Here is a 17,522-nt window from a genome sequence, read left to right on the forward strand (position 1 = left end):
GGTTAGACGGTGCGTAATCACCGGATAAATCTTACGTACATCTGCTTACTGGAAACCCATTGCTCGGACGACGGGGACGGCCGGTAGAGCACGCGGAAGGGCGTGTTTGCCAATAATAAGTACAACAAATAAATGGCCGTGGTCGAACTACAACTTAACCCAATACACATCGAAACCGCGATCAGCCAACACTGGCATTGCTCGACGGGTCGGTGCAGAGGACGCATACAAATCCGATACGGTGTTGTCGTTAAAATATTTTTCTAATCGTTCACATATTCTGTACTCCGCGGACGTTACCGGACTGATCGATTATCGCCGCACGCGTCGTGCTGTACCTAGTATTAGCCGGTGATACCGACACGCGGAGTGCATTTCGGACTTTAGATTAGATTTTTGGACGCGCGTTGTACGCTTGCCGGACGTACCCAGTGCACCGATGGCCCGTCGTGTTACGGTACAGCGAGTCCTGGCCGTGTTGGTCTTGACCGCGTCCGTCGTCCTTGCCGCTCAGGTGAATCCTTCGTCGTTCAACCTGACCGCTGCCAAGGCGCCGGAAACAACGACCACGGCTACGACTGCGATTTCGGTTACCGATTACCCAAAGACCTGGGTGGCCAATTTGTTCTACGAGACTCTGGTCAACTTCACCGTTTCCGAGGACGTTGGCAACTCGGCGTGTCGGCAACAAACGCAGATGTACATCAAGCACCTGAGAAATGATTCGTTCTGGGCATTACAGAGTGAGTACACCTGCAACGTTTTGCGCGCGGGCTGCTATAAATACCAATGCGATACCGACGAACGTGTGTTCGTCGGTTCTACTAAAATTAGTGACGACGACGACGCGGGATTCGGTAACACGAGTGTTCTCGTGCTTAGAATTGATCGGTAGGTTCATGTCCCGCGTGTTTGATTTGTACAGGTATATAAACGTGACGAAAGTTCTGCTCAAAATGTAAAAATCTTTATTTTCGAACGTCAAGTGACTTGGCATTTTCACTCGATTAAAATCGATATTAATTGCGCGTTACGTAAGTTGGTAGCGTGTTTGTATTGAAATTTGTTTCACAACACTATATATACAGTAGATTCTTATTGTGTCAAACATAACTATCTTGAATTTTTCGTTATCTCGAACTTCATCGAATTCCCCTTGAAACTACTTAACTACCGTTACCATAACAGCGTTTTGCTCTCGATAACTCGATATAAAAATAATCGTTTTTCGTTATCTCGAGTATACAAATAATATTTTTATTAAGGTAAGAATGGAAAATTGTGTAGTGCATTCAATATAGTCAGTGGTTATAGTCGTTGTCAAAAGTTAGATAATATAGTATTTGTTTGCCGGCCTACGTATTATTATTATACCAATTCAGTTATTCGAATGTTATTTTTGCTATCGAACAAATAAAATGAGTAAACATGTTAATAAAAGTACAACCGACTTTTTTGCTTAAAAAACTTTAAAAATACTAAAAAAATACCACAAAAACTTAATATCAGCGTGTAGACTAAATGTAACGTTGAATATTTACCGTGTAATTGCAGTTATTACAGATCAATGGCGAAGCTAAGATTTTAAAATGGGGGAGGGGACAAATCCAAAATAATAAAAAAAACCCATACCTAATTAACAATTAACAATAACAGTTTATTCTCATATTAAGTTTATCGTGTTTTATTTAATTAATACATTTCAATTTATTAACTTAATTTTGACCAATTTAATAATAAGAAATGTCGATGAGATTTTGAACAAAAAACTTGGATTACATCTTTTTTTGTTGAATTTATCGGATTTGTTGAAAATAAAATTATTATCAAATAAATTTATAAGAATTATAAAAGCGAATTCAACGAATTTTTCAAACGTATAAAATAAACAATTATATAACTGCAATAACGTTGATACGTCTCACTACCCCCTCCCCTTTCCCATGGCTACACCATTGCTACAGATGACATAAATGATATAAAAGATTTAACTAGGAAAAAAAAAAATTAGTAAAATGGTATTATGTATAATAATTTTCTTAAATGTCTTAATATTTGATGTGTCTACTAAAATAGTGATTGTGATTTTGCGCGGTGGTAGTTACGTTTGTAGTCATTCGTAGTTCGTTCGTTTATTGTGAAGTAGAAAAGAAGCGTAAATTATATGTCCTTTCCATTTCGACAAAGTTCGTTTAATATAGTTAGGCAAAAAAGGTGACCGTAAAAATTTGAAATCGCTAATGAATTCAATATTCCACCAACTATATTGTCGTCAATCAACAGAAAGATAACATTTTGAACTTCAACTGTGGAAATATGAAAAAAATAAAAATGACTCCTTATTTGGACATTGATAAATGTTTGTTAAAATTCTTTACTCAGTGTCGAGATAAAAACGTACTAATAAATGGAACAATTTTACTTGAAAAAGCAAACGAATATGCACAATAACTAGGACATACTAATTTTAAAGTTAGTAGTGTTTAGCTTACAAATTGGAAAAAAAGACAAGATGTAGTTTTTCGAAAAATTTGTGGAGAAAAAACTTCGGTAGATACACATTGTTGTTCAATTTGAATTAATTATTTTCCTGACCACGAATAGATAACGAAATTTCATCAGAAACTATCGAATATCCCTACGAGAGTGAAGACGAAACATAATATGAGGAGGAAGTCACTTTTGAAGTTACAACTCAACAAGCTAAACGTGCTTTAAAAACGTAAGGAATTTTATTGAGACTACTACAGGTATGGAAGATAAGGCTTTTTTCTACATTATCTAATTTGGAAGACGTCTTGGCAAACTGAGGTAATGTTAAACAAACTATAATTTTTTTTAAAAACAATTTATTTATTTAGTTATGTATTCAGTAATTTCAATTATTTTAGTATTTTAATCATTCAAATTATATATTTTAAGCATTCGTATAATTTATTATTCATATATTTTATTTTAAAAATGTAAACAAACTGTTTCCTGTTCCCCTTGAAATTCGACACAATGAAACTCTACTGTATAAATAAACAATTATTTACATAACTATTGTTGCATACATTTTAGTTAATTATTTCTTGAGTTATAATATTTAAAATTCAGGGAAAATAAAAAAAAATTAAATACATTTAAATGATTTTCATAGCTCATCTTTGGTACTTATAATTGTAATTATATTGGCATTATATTCAAGCCTAGGTATTAATGAGTTTGCCCCGAAGCAATGTGAAAAACAGTTCCGGGGCCGTCGTCGGTTGATTTAAAAAAAAAAAAAAAAAAAGGTATTAATGAGTTTAATTATTTTATATTATAATTTTTTAACGAGTAGGTATTAACTTATTTCATTACTGATAAATTAAATTAAATTATTAACTTAACTCATTTCCTTACAAATTAACTTGAAATTTAATTTATTTAATTTTGATTTTCAAGACCAGATTTTTGTAAGTACCGCATTCGACAACAAGTTCATGGGATTTAGAAAAATATAAAAATAAAAATGTCGAAGAATTTTTAGATGAGACCATAATATTTATGATGGCATTAACTATTAATAAGGATCCCGCCGGTCTCGAGAAAAATATTCAACCGTCTTAAGACTATCGAGTAAAAATAGCCATGCCACCCATGAATTTCATTATTATGAAAAGTGGCCGTAAATCTATATTACAAAAATAGGTACATATTATCATTGACTAAATAATTCTAATAATAATTGTAATCTATAATTATTAAAATTATTCCATAATCTGTGATATTATTAAATATTATTGAATAAGAGAAGAAATTCAATAGTTGATCAACATTTTGAGATGACTCTTTTATTGAGATTCAATAGATATTTTGTTTAACCTGTCCATTGTATTGTTTTATTTGATTAGATTTTAATAAAAATAAATAATATTATATATTTATTTTAATGTTTTATATCTACTATATACATGTATTATTATATGCAGTGCTTGAATTGGAAAAAATTAAGTAGAGGAGCTCAGTCCAACGATTTGAAAACAGCGATCCACGCGCGCAATTATTTAACATAGACCCGTGGGGGGCTTCGTCCCTCATCCCCCTCCACCAACCTTAAATATATTTTGAATACCACTTTTCAGCTAAACAAATATTTAAATTCCAAATATAATATAGTTTGATAACAATACCAACATCTTATGTTACAATAGAAAATAAAAATAAAATAATAATTAACATAGGTAATTGTAGGGGATCAGGCAGTCTCATGAATCGAATGATATAATCATATATTTGGTTTTGTTTTTATCTATTTTTCCTCTTTAGTGCGGGCCAGGGCCTTAGAAGATAAGTTTAGGGTCGAGGTGAGGGCATTTATTTTTTTCCGAAATGACGATACCATCGATCACCAATATTAATAACAAACTATACAATGTATAAAGTATAATACACCAAAATCACAGGCATTACTATTTATATTTTTCCAGAAATGACAACGTTGCCCCTTATCATAACCACCATATAATCTTTAATTATAAAAATAGTTTTGATATTATAAATTGTAAAATTCATATTCCAATTGTCGTAGATTGAAATTCACATAAAAATTATTTTGGACGTCAATGTGGTGTCCCCCGTTTTGATGAAAAAATATAGTTGGGTACGCAAAAAAAAAAAAAAAATAGTTGAGAAGCTCCCCCCAATTCGAGCACTGATTTATATATCTGTATAATTGTAAAGTCACACTAAAAAAAAAAATGAATGACATGTATAGATACATACAAATATAGACAGGCAATATGAGTTTTGAGATTGGATCGTTTTTACGTTTCAATGACTATTAGTTGAGATTGAGGTTTTAGTTTATAAGGCGGTACCTTTTCGTTACGGTGTGATATGTTGGATATTTTATTTTAAACGTTATCAAATTTGTAGCTGCGCGTGTTGTCCGAAAGTAGATTTCTGGTAGCGTGAAAAACTATTCGTTCTCCGTCCACGCCGATATTGATAAATCGTTTACGATCAAAGTTTGTCAGAACATAACATTTAATTGTACGATTTTTTTTTTCTTTTCAGTGTCCGATTCGTGGAGTCGGTACCCGAACGGCATACTTGTCGGGACCACGCATCAGATGGGCGTGTACGAAGAGTGCGTCCACGTGCACCAGCCCGTCCAGGGGAAGTATTGCCTGCCGTCGGTGGAGCTGCAAACGACAACCGGCGTGGATTACATGATCGGAAAACCCTTAGAGCCGAACAGTTACGATCATGCCTGGCGTGAAATACTCGGAGTGAGTGCACCCGGATATGTAATAGAATTGAACACTGAGGTCAAGCGCATATTGTTTTGAGACAAAATTTGTAAACAAGTTGTACGTGCAACTGTCTTGCGACCTTGACAGCGTGTAGATCAAACGAGAACATCAAAATGAGATAGTTTCAAATGGGTTTCAAATCGACTTTACACGCAACCGCGTTGTTTTCCACGGTCGCAGTATTCGTGCACGTGCATACTCAGTTTGTTGGGCGGTACTGGTTTGCGCACAAATATCAAAAAGACAATTGTTTCCGCACAAAATTACCACTCCTCTGGGAACAGATGAGCCTTAACCCGTACACATGGTTTGCGCACAGTAACCATTTAGACTTTAATAGTTTAATTACCTTGCAAATTAGTATTTGTTTATTAAAAAGTAAATTATTAAAGTACTAACACACATTTTCCTTCCTCCTTAACAGACTTGAAACTGTCAATGAATGTGTTCATAGGCGTGGTTTAATGTAATCATATTCATGTTAATATTTGCTCATTAATAATTGTTAATATTCAATACTTGTTCAAGTTAAAAATTATAATGCAAAGTTAATCATACATACACACATACAAAGTACCAAAAAACTGATATTTTTGTTTGTTACAGTTTTATTTTTAATAAAGTTTATACTTAAATTTTAATTTAATAATTTAATGAGTTAGAAATTCAATATTCAAGTTCCCAACTATTATTTGAAATAAATTAAAAATTATAATACGCGTTTCTTCAAGATTTTTGTTTATATATTTTTATCAAATTTAATAACTTTTGTTTTGTATAACAAATGTAAACATTTTTAATTACGTAGAATACTTGAATCATAAATATTATATGTACAGTTTTTAGATAAAAATTATCAAGCACCCAGGAATGTAGTTAAGTTTGGCATTTGTATACCAGACTCATGCACTGCTTCCGACCTGCAGACTTCGTTACAAAGAGAATTTGACAAGCATTTCTTGCAGCATCAAGTCAAAGCTCAAGTACAAGTCCAATCGACATTGTGCTCAACGGACAAAAATACTTATCCTTATGATACTGGATTCATTGTTACATGGTAGGTCGACTTTTAAAAAATAAAATACAGCAACGAATTTTATAGAAGTTTAAAACCACATCGCTGTTATTGTTTAAATTTTACCTTTCAAAATAAATGTATCATAAAAACGTACCTACCTAGGTAATTACTTTAACCAATATTACATTCCGACTACTTACATTTAAATAATTGCATTCGAGGTTGTTCTAAGTGTATACTACAGTTATAATAGTATTTTGTTGATTTATAATTTAAAAACATTTTATGATTTTTATAAAATGTTTTACAAGTACTTTATGATGGTAAAAATAAAAACAAGTACTTATAAAATTAAAATCATTAGTACCCCGGTAGCTGGGATGCCGTGTTCGTGCATAAATACCGTATTTGCGCCTATACAGAAAACCTTGATTGCGTAAAATTAATAATAATAATAATAATAATAATAATAGTAATAAAATTGAATACTTGTTTGCGTAGAAAATATATAAATTTGGTAACGTCACAGTAAAATTTAAATTTATAATATTAACTTCTACTATTATTGTATTTAACAAACTCAAAAACTGTAAATTTGTAGTACATACAAAGGTTAAAATATTTATTTTTTTATATCATTAATTACAACCATTGATTCGCCTTTATCCTTTTTTTTTCTGATCGTAAATATTCTTGAACTTCAACAATATTTTTTGGAATATTTTTTTGTATGTTTATACAAAGGTAAATTCTATCACTAATTACTCGTAATCTAACGTGTAAAAACATCTTCGTAACTTCAGAACATATAATTTTAATTGGACGATCAGTCTTGTCTTTGGCTCTTTTTTTACACGTATTTCGAATAAGTTGACTTTTTTCATACCATAGTTATGAATTAAACTGCTACTCGCAGTTGAAATTCGATTTTTAATTAGTCTTTCTAAATAGGAATTAATTGTATAACATTACGTTACATTATTATATTTACTTTCGTAGACTTTTTAAATTGAAAACTATCGACAATTAGTAAAATGCTAGAACTGTTACTATGAATTTTTGCAACAATAGTTTTATTTTTGGTCATTTTTTAAAACAATTTTATTTAATCATAAGTACATAATCACGTACAATTACAACTAACTTTGACGTTTGATATAACGACTAGTGATAATATACCTTATCGAGGTAATAAAAATTATCTATAAGACACTAAGTTAGGTATGAATATATGATTATAATAGATATGATAGGTAAAGAAATTACATTTTTTTTTTTTTATTAGAACTTTAAAAATAAAAATAGTTCATTTTGGTCAACTAATTTCATTTTTGGACCACTACGCGTTATTATCAAATACATTGATTAGTAATGTATTACTGGAATATTTAGGGGTTATAATATATTTTATTATAACTGGAGCTTATGGGGACTTAAATTATATTGCGATGTTGTTAAATTTACGTATTATGAGCGCAAATAAATATTATTCAATTTTATTAAGTGCAATCAAAGTTTTTTGAAAAAGACGTAAATACGGTATTTAGGCGTACTATAGTCCACCCCTTATAGCACATACAAAACTTTTGTAAATAATACTTTTAAATCCATTTTTTTACTTATGTTAAAGAGTTTTAAAATAAATTGTAAGTCATTCAAGACAGTATGAACCCGGAATTTTGGTTCATGATATTTTATTTAATAGTATTTACACAGATAGATAGCGCTAGAATATAGTGATAATTTATATTTATTACGGAATAATATGTTCCTGTCAGCTACTGATATTTAAATGAAACCTTAAACTGATATTACATTAAATCTGATATAATTTCAACTATATTCTTGTATGTAACCTTATATTTTGTTTATTAAGCGGGAAAAAATTACAGTTTATGAAGATTAAATTTAAAAAAATTAAATAGATTTGTCAGTATTTTCCTATTCGTATATTCACAAAATAGTTATAGAATTATATTATTAATATAATAACGCTCTTGAAAGTAATTTGTAGAACATAAATGTTATGTTAAGTGTAACATACATTTAAGAGATTAAACACTTATTATATATTATATGCGCTAAAAATCTCTGTGAAAAAAAATGTTTCAAATTACTAATAACAATAACTAATAACTCCACTCCTCAAGATGATTAAAGCGTTAATAACTTAAATACAAGCAAAATACATATATAGGCAAGTCTAATAAGATACAATATTATATCAGTGTTAGTCGATAGAAATTTAGGCTGTGAGTAGCTTTTAGGCTTTTATTTGCCGTATTTAACAAATAAAAAATGTAATATATATGAAAATTGTTGTATAAAATTCGTTTAAAAAAAGGATCTGTAAAATATTAAAAAATAAAAAATACACCGGTTTCATAGGATGCAATTTTTAAACTTATATTGATGTGAAAAATTAATTTTCTGAACTGTTTTATAGTATGCTGCTTGGAATTATATTCTTGTTATGTTTTTTGTCGACGGCGAACCATTTTGTAAATTTAGTAAGGAGTAATAATGGGAAGAAAACTAGTAAGTAAAAACCTTTTTATTAGTTTTTAGAATAAATTTATAGTTTTTAAGTGATTTTCGTATTCAATATAATCATAAGTTTAAAATGTGCAATAAAAAAACAAATAATAATAATAATCATAAAATTAGATAAGACTATTTAATTATACAAGGTACATCATAAAATTGTTCAAAACATACGAGTATAGGCACAGTAATAAATCAATATTATGTTCTATCACTATATTATTGTTCGTGGTTCTTTTTTTATCAAACGTTGACTTTAATCAAATATTCAAACGTTTTCGCTAGGAAATAGTAAACGTATAATGAGAATAAAAATAACACATTACAATTTGCCATCGATCACTCGATCATACTTTCATAGTATAGATTTTATTGATAATTCCACAGTATTTTTTCTTAAGATAATAATTTTTATTATGTTGATATATTTTCTGATACACTGTTAACCAGAAGGTTCATTATTGTTATTTTTTTGCAGTCAAAATACCAGAAATTTTAAACTTGTTTTCCATAATTCGTAATACCAGAGATTTGATCAAGTACGATAAAGACAACGAGCTGAACATCTTTAATGGACTAAAAGTGATAACAATGATCTTAGTGGTGTTTGGTCATAAGTTCTTCTACTTTGTGATCAATCCGATCATGTGGGCAAAACGTTTAGAGATGGTAACTTAAGTTTAAAATAAACAATCAATAACGAGTGCCATTTTATGCATCTGATATTGTTGCACTCGATTTCAGCTTGTGAGACTTATTTGCAAACGTTGTGTTTTTTTCTTTGTCGTTACAGATCTACGTAATCGGACCAAATTTCTTATTGACGTGCATGAATTTAGTCGATCCGTTTTTTTTTATAGCCGGTTACCTGATGTATGTTTTGTTGGTCCCGCAGTTAAATAAACCCAGTACCAATTGGACTCAGGTGCCAATGATAATCGTGTACAAATACTTGAGGTACATATACATATAATATACCCTGTAATTATGTACGTGATATGAGATGCGTTGAATGAATTGGAAAAATTAACGGTCGGGTCACACATACAAATTAAAACTTGTGTATCTAAGATATCTACGAACCGGAAATGGTTTTAAATATATTTATGGCCTATTTTTTCTTACGCTTAGTTTATTATTATTTTAATCGGGTTTTAAGGGTACTACCATCGTACGTGATGATGATGCTGTTAACAGCTTTCATCGTACCTCATATGGGTGACGGACCATTTTGGGCTTCGAGGATGTGGTCTGAGGCAGACAAGTGTAAAACCTATTGGTGGGCCAATCTATTGGCAGTAAGCAACTTCATCGAAGTCAATAATCAAGTAACGTCAACACTTTTTTTTTAATAAAATACAAATACAATTTTCTATTAAATGTGTTATTATAGCTTATTATTATTATTATTATTTCGTATCTACTAAACTTTCTAACTTAACTATAGATTTCATTTCGTCTAACCGAAAACACACGAAGTTAATAATATTATAAAATATAAAATATGGAAACGACATTTATTATATGTAAATGTGGAATTTGTAAAATTTTAATACAAAAAAGAGAAAAGATGCAAGAAAGTCTTGTTAGAATTTAGCTGATTCTTAAATAATAATTAGATTTAAGTATCAACAATCGCTATGTCATTTAACATTTAATTATAAGCAGTAGCGTATTTTCGAGAGGGGAGGTTTCCGGCTCTCGACCCCCCCTAGACGAAAAAAGGTTCAATAGTCATAAATTACATCATGCGAGAGAAAAGTAAAATTCATTTATGTCTCGAGGTTGTAAGTAATTCTTCATTTGTATTTATAATAATAATATGAAATATAATTATGAATTTATACCTTATATGTATTTTTAGAATATTATAAAATCACTTAATTTTTAGAAATATTTTAACCCCTCCTCCCTCTACACAAAAAATTTGATTAGGCATCATTGATTATTTCTTCTTCTTCTTCTTCTTTTTCTTCTTCTTCTCCTTCTGCTTCGCCTCTCTCCCAACTAATTTGAGTCAATCACCTTTGTCCGAAACTTCCACTCTTCTCGATTTTTTATACCCTCTACGCACACACCAACAGCCTTTATAAAATTCTCAATCGTATCCAACCATCTCATTTTGGTCTTTTTCTTTCTCTTTGCCCTTCCACGTTCATTTTTATAATCACTCTTACTGAAGTACCAGTTATACGAGTATAATCATCCACATATAATTGTACGTAGTTACCAACAATTTCATTACAAATTATTATGTAATTAATAGCTGATACCAATATTAATCATTTATATATAATGTACGTTTGTGTAGAATCATGATTTTTACTATTTTTATTTCCATGAATATATGTATCATAATTTCGAGATTATTTTTAAATCTTAAAAAAAATTAATATTATTGCATGACTAATTCAAAAACTTAAAATTAGCATATTACAAAAGAACCTTCAGAGCTTAGGGATGAACAAAATACATCGATTTTTTAAAAACATTGATGTTTTCATTTCATATATCGAAACCCTACTCGAAGTTTTTATTGCGATGTATTGAAAAAAAAATCGATTTTTTTTCTAATCCAATACTTAAATAACTTATTTATTTAAACATTTTTAAATTTTTCTTAAAACTTATTAAGGTAAACATCGATATTTTTAAATATTTTTGTCGAAAATATCGATCACCAACATCGATGTCTAAAATTTAGGTACATAAATACATTGGAACATCAATGTTTCAAACTTTTTGCCCATCTCTATCAAAACTATTAAATAGTAAGTACTGAGACGTAATTCTGTTAGGAGCTCTCAATACTTACATAAAAACATTAATTCACTTATAGGTATCTATAACACACTGAATTAACCGCGGGCAAGCCATATAAATTATTATTTTTCTTTTTAATCAGTCGTTTCGACTAACTCAAAAAATTTAATGTTCCTATAGAATATATCAATAATTTATAAATTAAAACGTCGATGACTGGACAAAAAAATGTTTATCTAAATACTCCTCGTCACTCTATCTGAATAGATCAGCACAATTATTGTATACGATTATTCATGCCATTTTACGAAGATATTACTTGAACGGATTTGGTCTTATCATATATTATCTAATAATCTTATCATAACTACAGGACTATATGAAATATAATTTCTAAAACGTGCATAATAATGTATATATATATTTATTATTTTATCTATTACATAGTATAACAAATAATAAAGAATAATGAAAAATAAGTAAATAAATAATACACTGATACTACAAATTGTAGATTGTAGTGGAATTATTACAAACGTCTGTATTTTAAAACTGATTTTATTTTCGTAATATTTTCAAGTTCACATTGTATTTATTTAATGTATTTTTTTTATATTTTCTTTTAGTGCCTCATTGCCGGATGGTATATATCATGTCTCCTACAGTTACTCGTAATCGGAACCGTTGTAATGTACGTGTACGTTAAAAATCGGAAAATCGGAGTGTATTTAATGGTATTTCTTTTATGTGCATCCATGGTTATTTTACCAATCATGACTTATGTCCACCGAGCTTATGGAATCGTTAGATTATTGTACACGTAAGTTAAATAATATTATTTTACACGTATATTTACCTTAATAATAAGGGACAGAGAGTGGTGCAGTTATATTTTAGTTTAATTACTAGTTCCTGAATGGGAGACTACCTACAAATTTAGCAATAAAACCATTTATTTCGGTAAATATTTTGAATCAAATTGATGACCTTTAATCCCTCACTAATCTAGTCAACAAACCAATATCTAAAAAAAAAAATTAAAAAATAACATTTAATAACATTTTTTAGGAGTTCAAGCTCAATTGCCGTTTATTTTAATACTTATAGTAGTTGCAAGTGCTCGCCATTACACGGTTACACGTGTTCCTTATCCGAAACGGATCCGTATAAATAATGTACTCATAACTAATTACCGGTGTAACCGTGTATGAGGTTCGGAAAGTTCCTAAGCTATCGTTCTTTAAATTAGACAAATAATAGTATCGTAAATGTTATTAGAGATATACCGCTACATATTAACAAATAAATCAGAAACGTATATTGCTGATAATAAATACACGGATAACGGCCAACGGGTATTATTATATTATATTATATTATACAATAAAGTGTACCGGTAAAAAACTTCCGTATGTTAAAAACGCGGATGTTAATTTATTTTCAGCACGTGTACTCAAGTTACGTGTATTATATACGTATACGACCCCAAGTAATTACATTTCGATGATAAAAATATTTATGTTCCTATTGTTTTTGTTACAGGACATTGGAAAACCCCAACAGTTCAGTAGAATTCAATCATTTATACCGGCCATTTTACTATCGGGGCATTCCTTACTACGCAGGATTGCTGGCTGGCGTTATAGTGGAAGAACTGAAAAACCGAAAATTCAAATTTTCTATGGTAATTGCTAGTGTGGACGTGACGTGACAGAACAATACGTTTCGCTAGTAATCCATTTTATGTGTAATGCAATGATTTTTTTTCCTTGTACTTTAGTTCACCCTTTATGGCGGCACCGTGTTCGTCTCCGCAGTTTGTACTTGGGTTCAGCTGTACGGTGCACAGTTCTACGATATCAACAGGCCTTATAACGTGATTGAACAGTCGCTGTACTCGACGATTAGTCACTGCACGTGGACAGTCATATTGTTTTGGGTTACCATATGTAATTTTACAACAGGTTACGGTACGTCATTTAAATCATTCATTTATTTAATTGTATAAAATGTCGTAAAGATTAATTTGCAAAAGTACAGATACATAAGCGGATATTTGGTCACATCCGTGGGGGAGCTTAACATATTTGCCTTATCCATTAGCGTAATCAGACATTTTTAGACACTTCAACCTTACTAACTAGTGGCTATTAAGGATGGGTTAAGTGGTTTGAACAGCGATATTCGATGTATCGATACATCGATTTTTTAAATATCTATGTGTTCAATGTATCGGTAAAAATCCATCGATGTTTAAGAACATCGAAATTTAAAAAAAATCGAAAACATTTTTTTTCCCTCTAGAGCTGCAATCTGTTATACACTTTATTATCCGTACAGTGTACTATTTCCTCGATTAAATAATAAATTTAAGAGTTAAAATACTATTGTTTAACTTATATTTTTTAAAAACATATTAAATACCAATAATCAAGTCTCGTAATTTCATGTATTTGCTTGTTTTCTTTGCTACATTGGAAAATATGCTAATTGAGATAAAAATCCGTTTCATAACAATAGTAATAAAAATCTAAAGTTTAATAGAGCATGTTTTTGTATGTTATGTGTGTATTGGCATATTTGGCATAGAGTTGATTTTTTTTTTAAGTTATTAGTGCATATTACTTGATGTAAATTCAGCAAAATCGTTTTTTGTGGAAGTAAAAAAAAAATAAGATCAATAAATGTTTGAATTCATTCTTATTTACTTTTCTGAACTTGTTTCTAAAATCTTAGTATTTTATCAATATTTTTATTTTTTAATGACATTAAATTTTATAAGTTAAAAGCAGTACCACGAAAACAATGTTATTGCACACCACTGCCACTCTCCTCTTATTGACGTGTCCATTGCAAACTATTTTCGTCACAACGTGTGTTCATTAATTATAATTTTAGTAAAATGTAACCGAAGAAAAAATATAACTTTTAAAAATATAAATGGATTAAAAAATCCTTAACCGTTTTTTTTCGTGTATAGTTAAAGATTTTTAATGCATATTTGATTAAATGTTAGAGCATTATTGCATGTTTATTTATGCGTTTTTTAGTGCATGAACTTACAAGTCCTGATTATTAAAAAAATCGAACTTTTCAAACATAAACATCGATGTTTAATCGATTAATCAAAAATAAATCATCGATTTTGAAACATCGATATATCAACCCAAAACATCTATGTTTTTTGCCCATCCCTAGTGGTTACACCTAGTAGATTCTAGTCAAGGTACCAAATATATACAGGTAATAGGAACATAAAAATATAAAATATTCAATAGCTACTAATTTTTTTTTTTTTTTTTTTTTTTTTTTTTAATTGTATAAATCTATTCCTTTATTTCCTTTATTACTTACAAAATATAGTTTTCCCAAATAACGATAGTTCGTAAATATTCCAGATCATTCTCGCATACCAACAAAATAAAATAAAAATGATAAAAATCAATATTAAAATATACAATTTATTTTGACGTCTGATGTGGTTTGATGACGTTCAAAGGGGGCTTATGCCCCCAAGTCTCCTCCAATATCCGTCTATGTACAGATATGTACCTAGATATAACAGTAATAATATCAGTGAAAAAATCTATTGAACTTTTGAATACTATAGGTTATACATAGTATAACGATTTGTTCGATTCAATGTTGAAGTTCTTACTCTCACTATCATGGGTTATTTTATCCATTGGGAATTGATCGAAAACTCAAAGTTTGATAGCAGAGTGAAATATTTATTTAGGCTCTGATTATACAACATTTTTATGAAGACAGAGGGTGTTGAAAATAAAATTATAAAGTCAACCGTCGATTCCTGTCCGACGTCTGCTTCGCGTTCAAAATGTTATGATGTTGAATATAAATGTTTATTTAATTGTCTTCGTTTTAAAATAAATTCATTATGTTCATTTTAATACAGGTCCTTTAGAAAAACTGTTGAATAACAGACTAGTAGTGCCGTTGGGTAGATTATGTTACGTAGTTTACCTTGTCAATTTAACGGTCATGCTGATGGTGGAAAGTAGACAAAAAGTAGCTGTATCCCCTTCAATCGATTTCTTGGTAAGTAAATGTGTTTGATAGCCACGATTTTTATACTACGTTAACAGTTTGAAATTTAAACCGACGGGATATTTGACAGATAGCGTATTAAAATATATTTCCGCTATTAATAATGTACCTACTTACACCATAATTTAATGTTTATGACAATTCTCGGAGTATAGTTTTTTAGGGTTGTATTTAACAGTGGCTGACTGGGTGGATGTTTTTTCTATTACATATACATATACGTATTAACATTATCACCTTAGATGGGTATCATGTAAAAATATGCATTAATAGAAAAAAATCCTGAAACAGAGATGTTTCTTTTAGATTTTGAATGAAATATATTGGTTTTGCATTATGTGTTTTTTTTTTAAGGGGGGGGTTATGTCTATATACATGATTTCGATCTGAAGGATTGCTTCGATTATCATCGAATAAAAAGTAAAAATAGGGATGAATTCTTGTTTTGTAAGCGTTACAAAATGAAATTATGACGATATTGATTATTTCAATGAATTTTCATTAAACGATATTAGTTAAAGGGTTTTAATAGTTCCGAAATATTTTAAAAAAGTTTGCACTTTTTATATGCTGATCTTTTCATCCGATCTCTTTTACTCAGAATGATTTTATTCGAGAGCAATGGTGCATTAGTTTCAAATTTAAAAAACCAATTCAGCAATATCATTGACCCCTCACTGTATGAACCCCAACCGTAGAATCTCACCAGGAGTTTATCTCTTTATTAAATATATACGCATTTCTGATAATAATTGTGTTTTTATAAGTTTGTAGGTTTTGTTTGCAAAAAAACATAAAAAAAAAATCGAAATAAGTATAATAATTTGTTTGGCGTAGAGTGTTAGTGTTATCGTATATAATACGAGTGGGTACTATAATGTTGTATTTTGGTGCATATTTTTAGATCGATGGATGGATTTTTGGTTTGTTAAGAACATATTTTGTCGGATTTATGCTATACATATTTGTTGAAGCACCATTTGGACAGTTAATTAAAACACTATTGTACGGAAAGTAAGTATACATTATATTATTTCTAGTATCCAATTGTTTTTCATAATAACAACATAGTCTTTGCGTATAAGCGGACATGCAGTACACTGTGAATTAAACGAAATCTAAATGTTTTTATAGAATTAACAAAAATAACGAACGGCCGGTAACTACAGAAAATCCAGAAAACTCAAACAACATACAGAAAGTTTCAACGCACCTGTAGAGACGTCTGTTTTACGACTGAGCCGTTTTGAGGACGATTTGTATATTTCTATTGCCATGTAATATTTATTTGCGTGAAACATGCATTATGATTCATTGTAAAATGTGGATGAAAAGCATTTGAATCGAATGATATGTATCATATGTATTACTATTATTATTATAACTTTATAGACATTCATGCAAGTATGGTAATGATTGTTCTGAGATCTTTATTCGATAATTATTGCATTATCATTTGTCTATCCCATGAAAATAATCCGCTTTTTTCCGACCGCTCAAGTTTGTTTATAACATTTCAAAACACATAAGCAAAAACAAAACAATTTATCTTGAAATCGGAGCACCATCGCGTAGCCAGTTTTCTAATAATCCACAATCGTTATATTGGATTGCGTGGGATTTATATGCCCGTAAAAATGGTAATAATTGTGTTATTAATCTTCATATGACCCGTTCACAATGTTCATGTATTGGGCTCAGAAATTATGGACCCAAAAATAGTTTGCGATATTATCGGATAGTGCAACTGTTATGTATTATTTTATGTTATATCATATTATATATGAACATAATCCATAGATAATGAAGTAATACATAATATAAAATTTTATTTATTATTAAAATAC

At 29.8% G+C, this 17,522-nt stretch overlaps 1 protein-coding gene and 1 long non-coding RNA gene across 3 annotated transcripts; both read left to right on the forward strand.

Annotated features, from left to right (window-relative positions):
* Window positions 1–149: 149 nt before the first annotated feature.
* On the forward strand, window positions 150–17,116 carry LOC112690270 (nose resistant to fluoxetine protein 6-like). Its single transcript, XM_025564241.1, has 13 exons — window positions 150–743; window positions 5,044–5,258; window positions 6,122–6,339; window positions 8,747–8,838; window positions 9,323–9,513; window positions 9,638–9,801; window positions 10,004–10,172; window positions 12,234–12,427; window positions 13,150–13,291; window positions 13,388–13,577; window positions 15,524–15,666; window positions 16,580–16,689; window positions 16,810–17,116. Exons 1-13 carry the CDS (start codon window positions 440–442, stop codon window positions 16,892–16,894), a joined length of 2,217 nt encoding a protein of 738 aa, XP_025420026.1. The 5' UTR covers window positions 150–439; the 3' UTR covers window positions 16,895–17,116.
* LOC112690271 lies at window positions 1,788–3,452 on the forward strand. 2 transcript variants are annotated; one of them, XR_003149200.1, is made up of 3 exons: window positions 1,788–2,811; window positions 3,191–3,278; window positions 3,430–3,452. It is a non-coding gene; the product is annotated as an uncharacterized LOC112690271 (long non-coding RNA). The 2 variants fall into 2 exon arrangements; XR_003149201.1 differs by having other exon boundaries at window positions 3,196–3,278.
* Window positions 17,117–17,522: the final 406 nt, after the last annotated feature.

The sequence above is a fragment of the Sipha flava genome, unplaced genomic scaffold (assembly GCF_003268045.1).
Source record: "Sipha flava isolate LNK unplaced genomic scaffold, YSA_version1 49_pilon_pilon, whole genome shotgun sequence".
NCBI classification, from domain to species: Eukaryota; Metazoa; Arthropoda; class Insecta; order Hemiptera; family Aphididae; genus Sipha; species Sipha flava.

What these genes read in the sequence shown, in the direction of transcription:
- LOC112690270 (XM_025564241.1), top strand. Translation starts at nt 440, where the DNA reads ATGGCCCGTCGTGTTACGGTACAGCGAGTCCTGGCCGTGTTGGTCTTG. An exon ending in TAATAATGGGAAGAAAACTA is followed by an intron (nt 8,839 to 9,322) that starts GTAAGTAAAAAC and finishes ATTTTTTTGCAG; the next exon opens with TCAAAATACCAGAAATTTTA. An exon ending in GGGCAAAACGTTTAGAGATG is followed by an intron (nt 9,514 to 9,637) that starts GTAACTTAAGTT and finishes TTGTCGTTACAG; the next exon opens with ATCTACGTAATCGGACCAAA.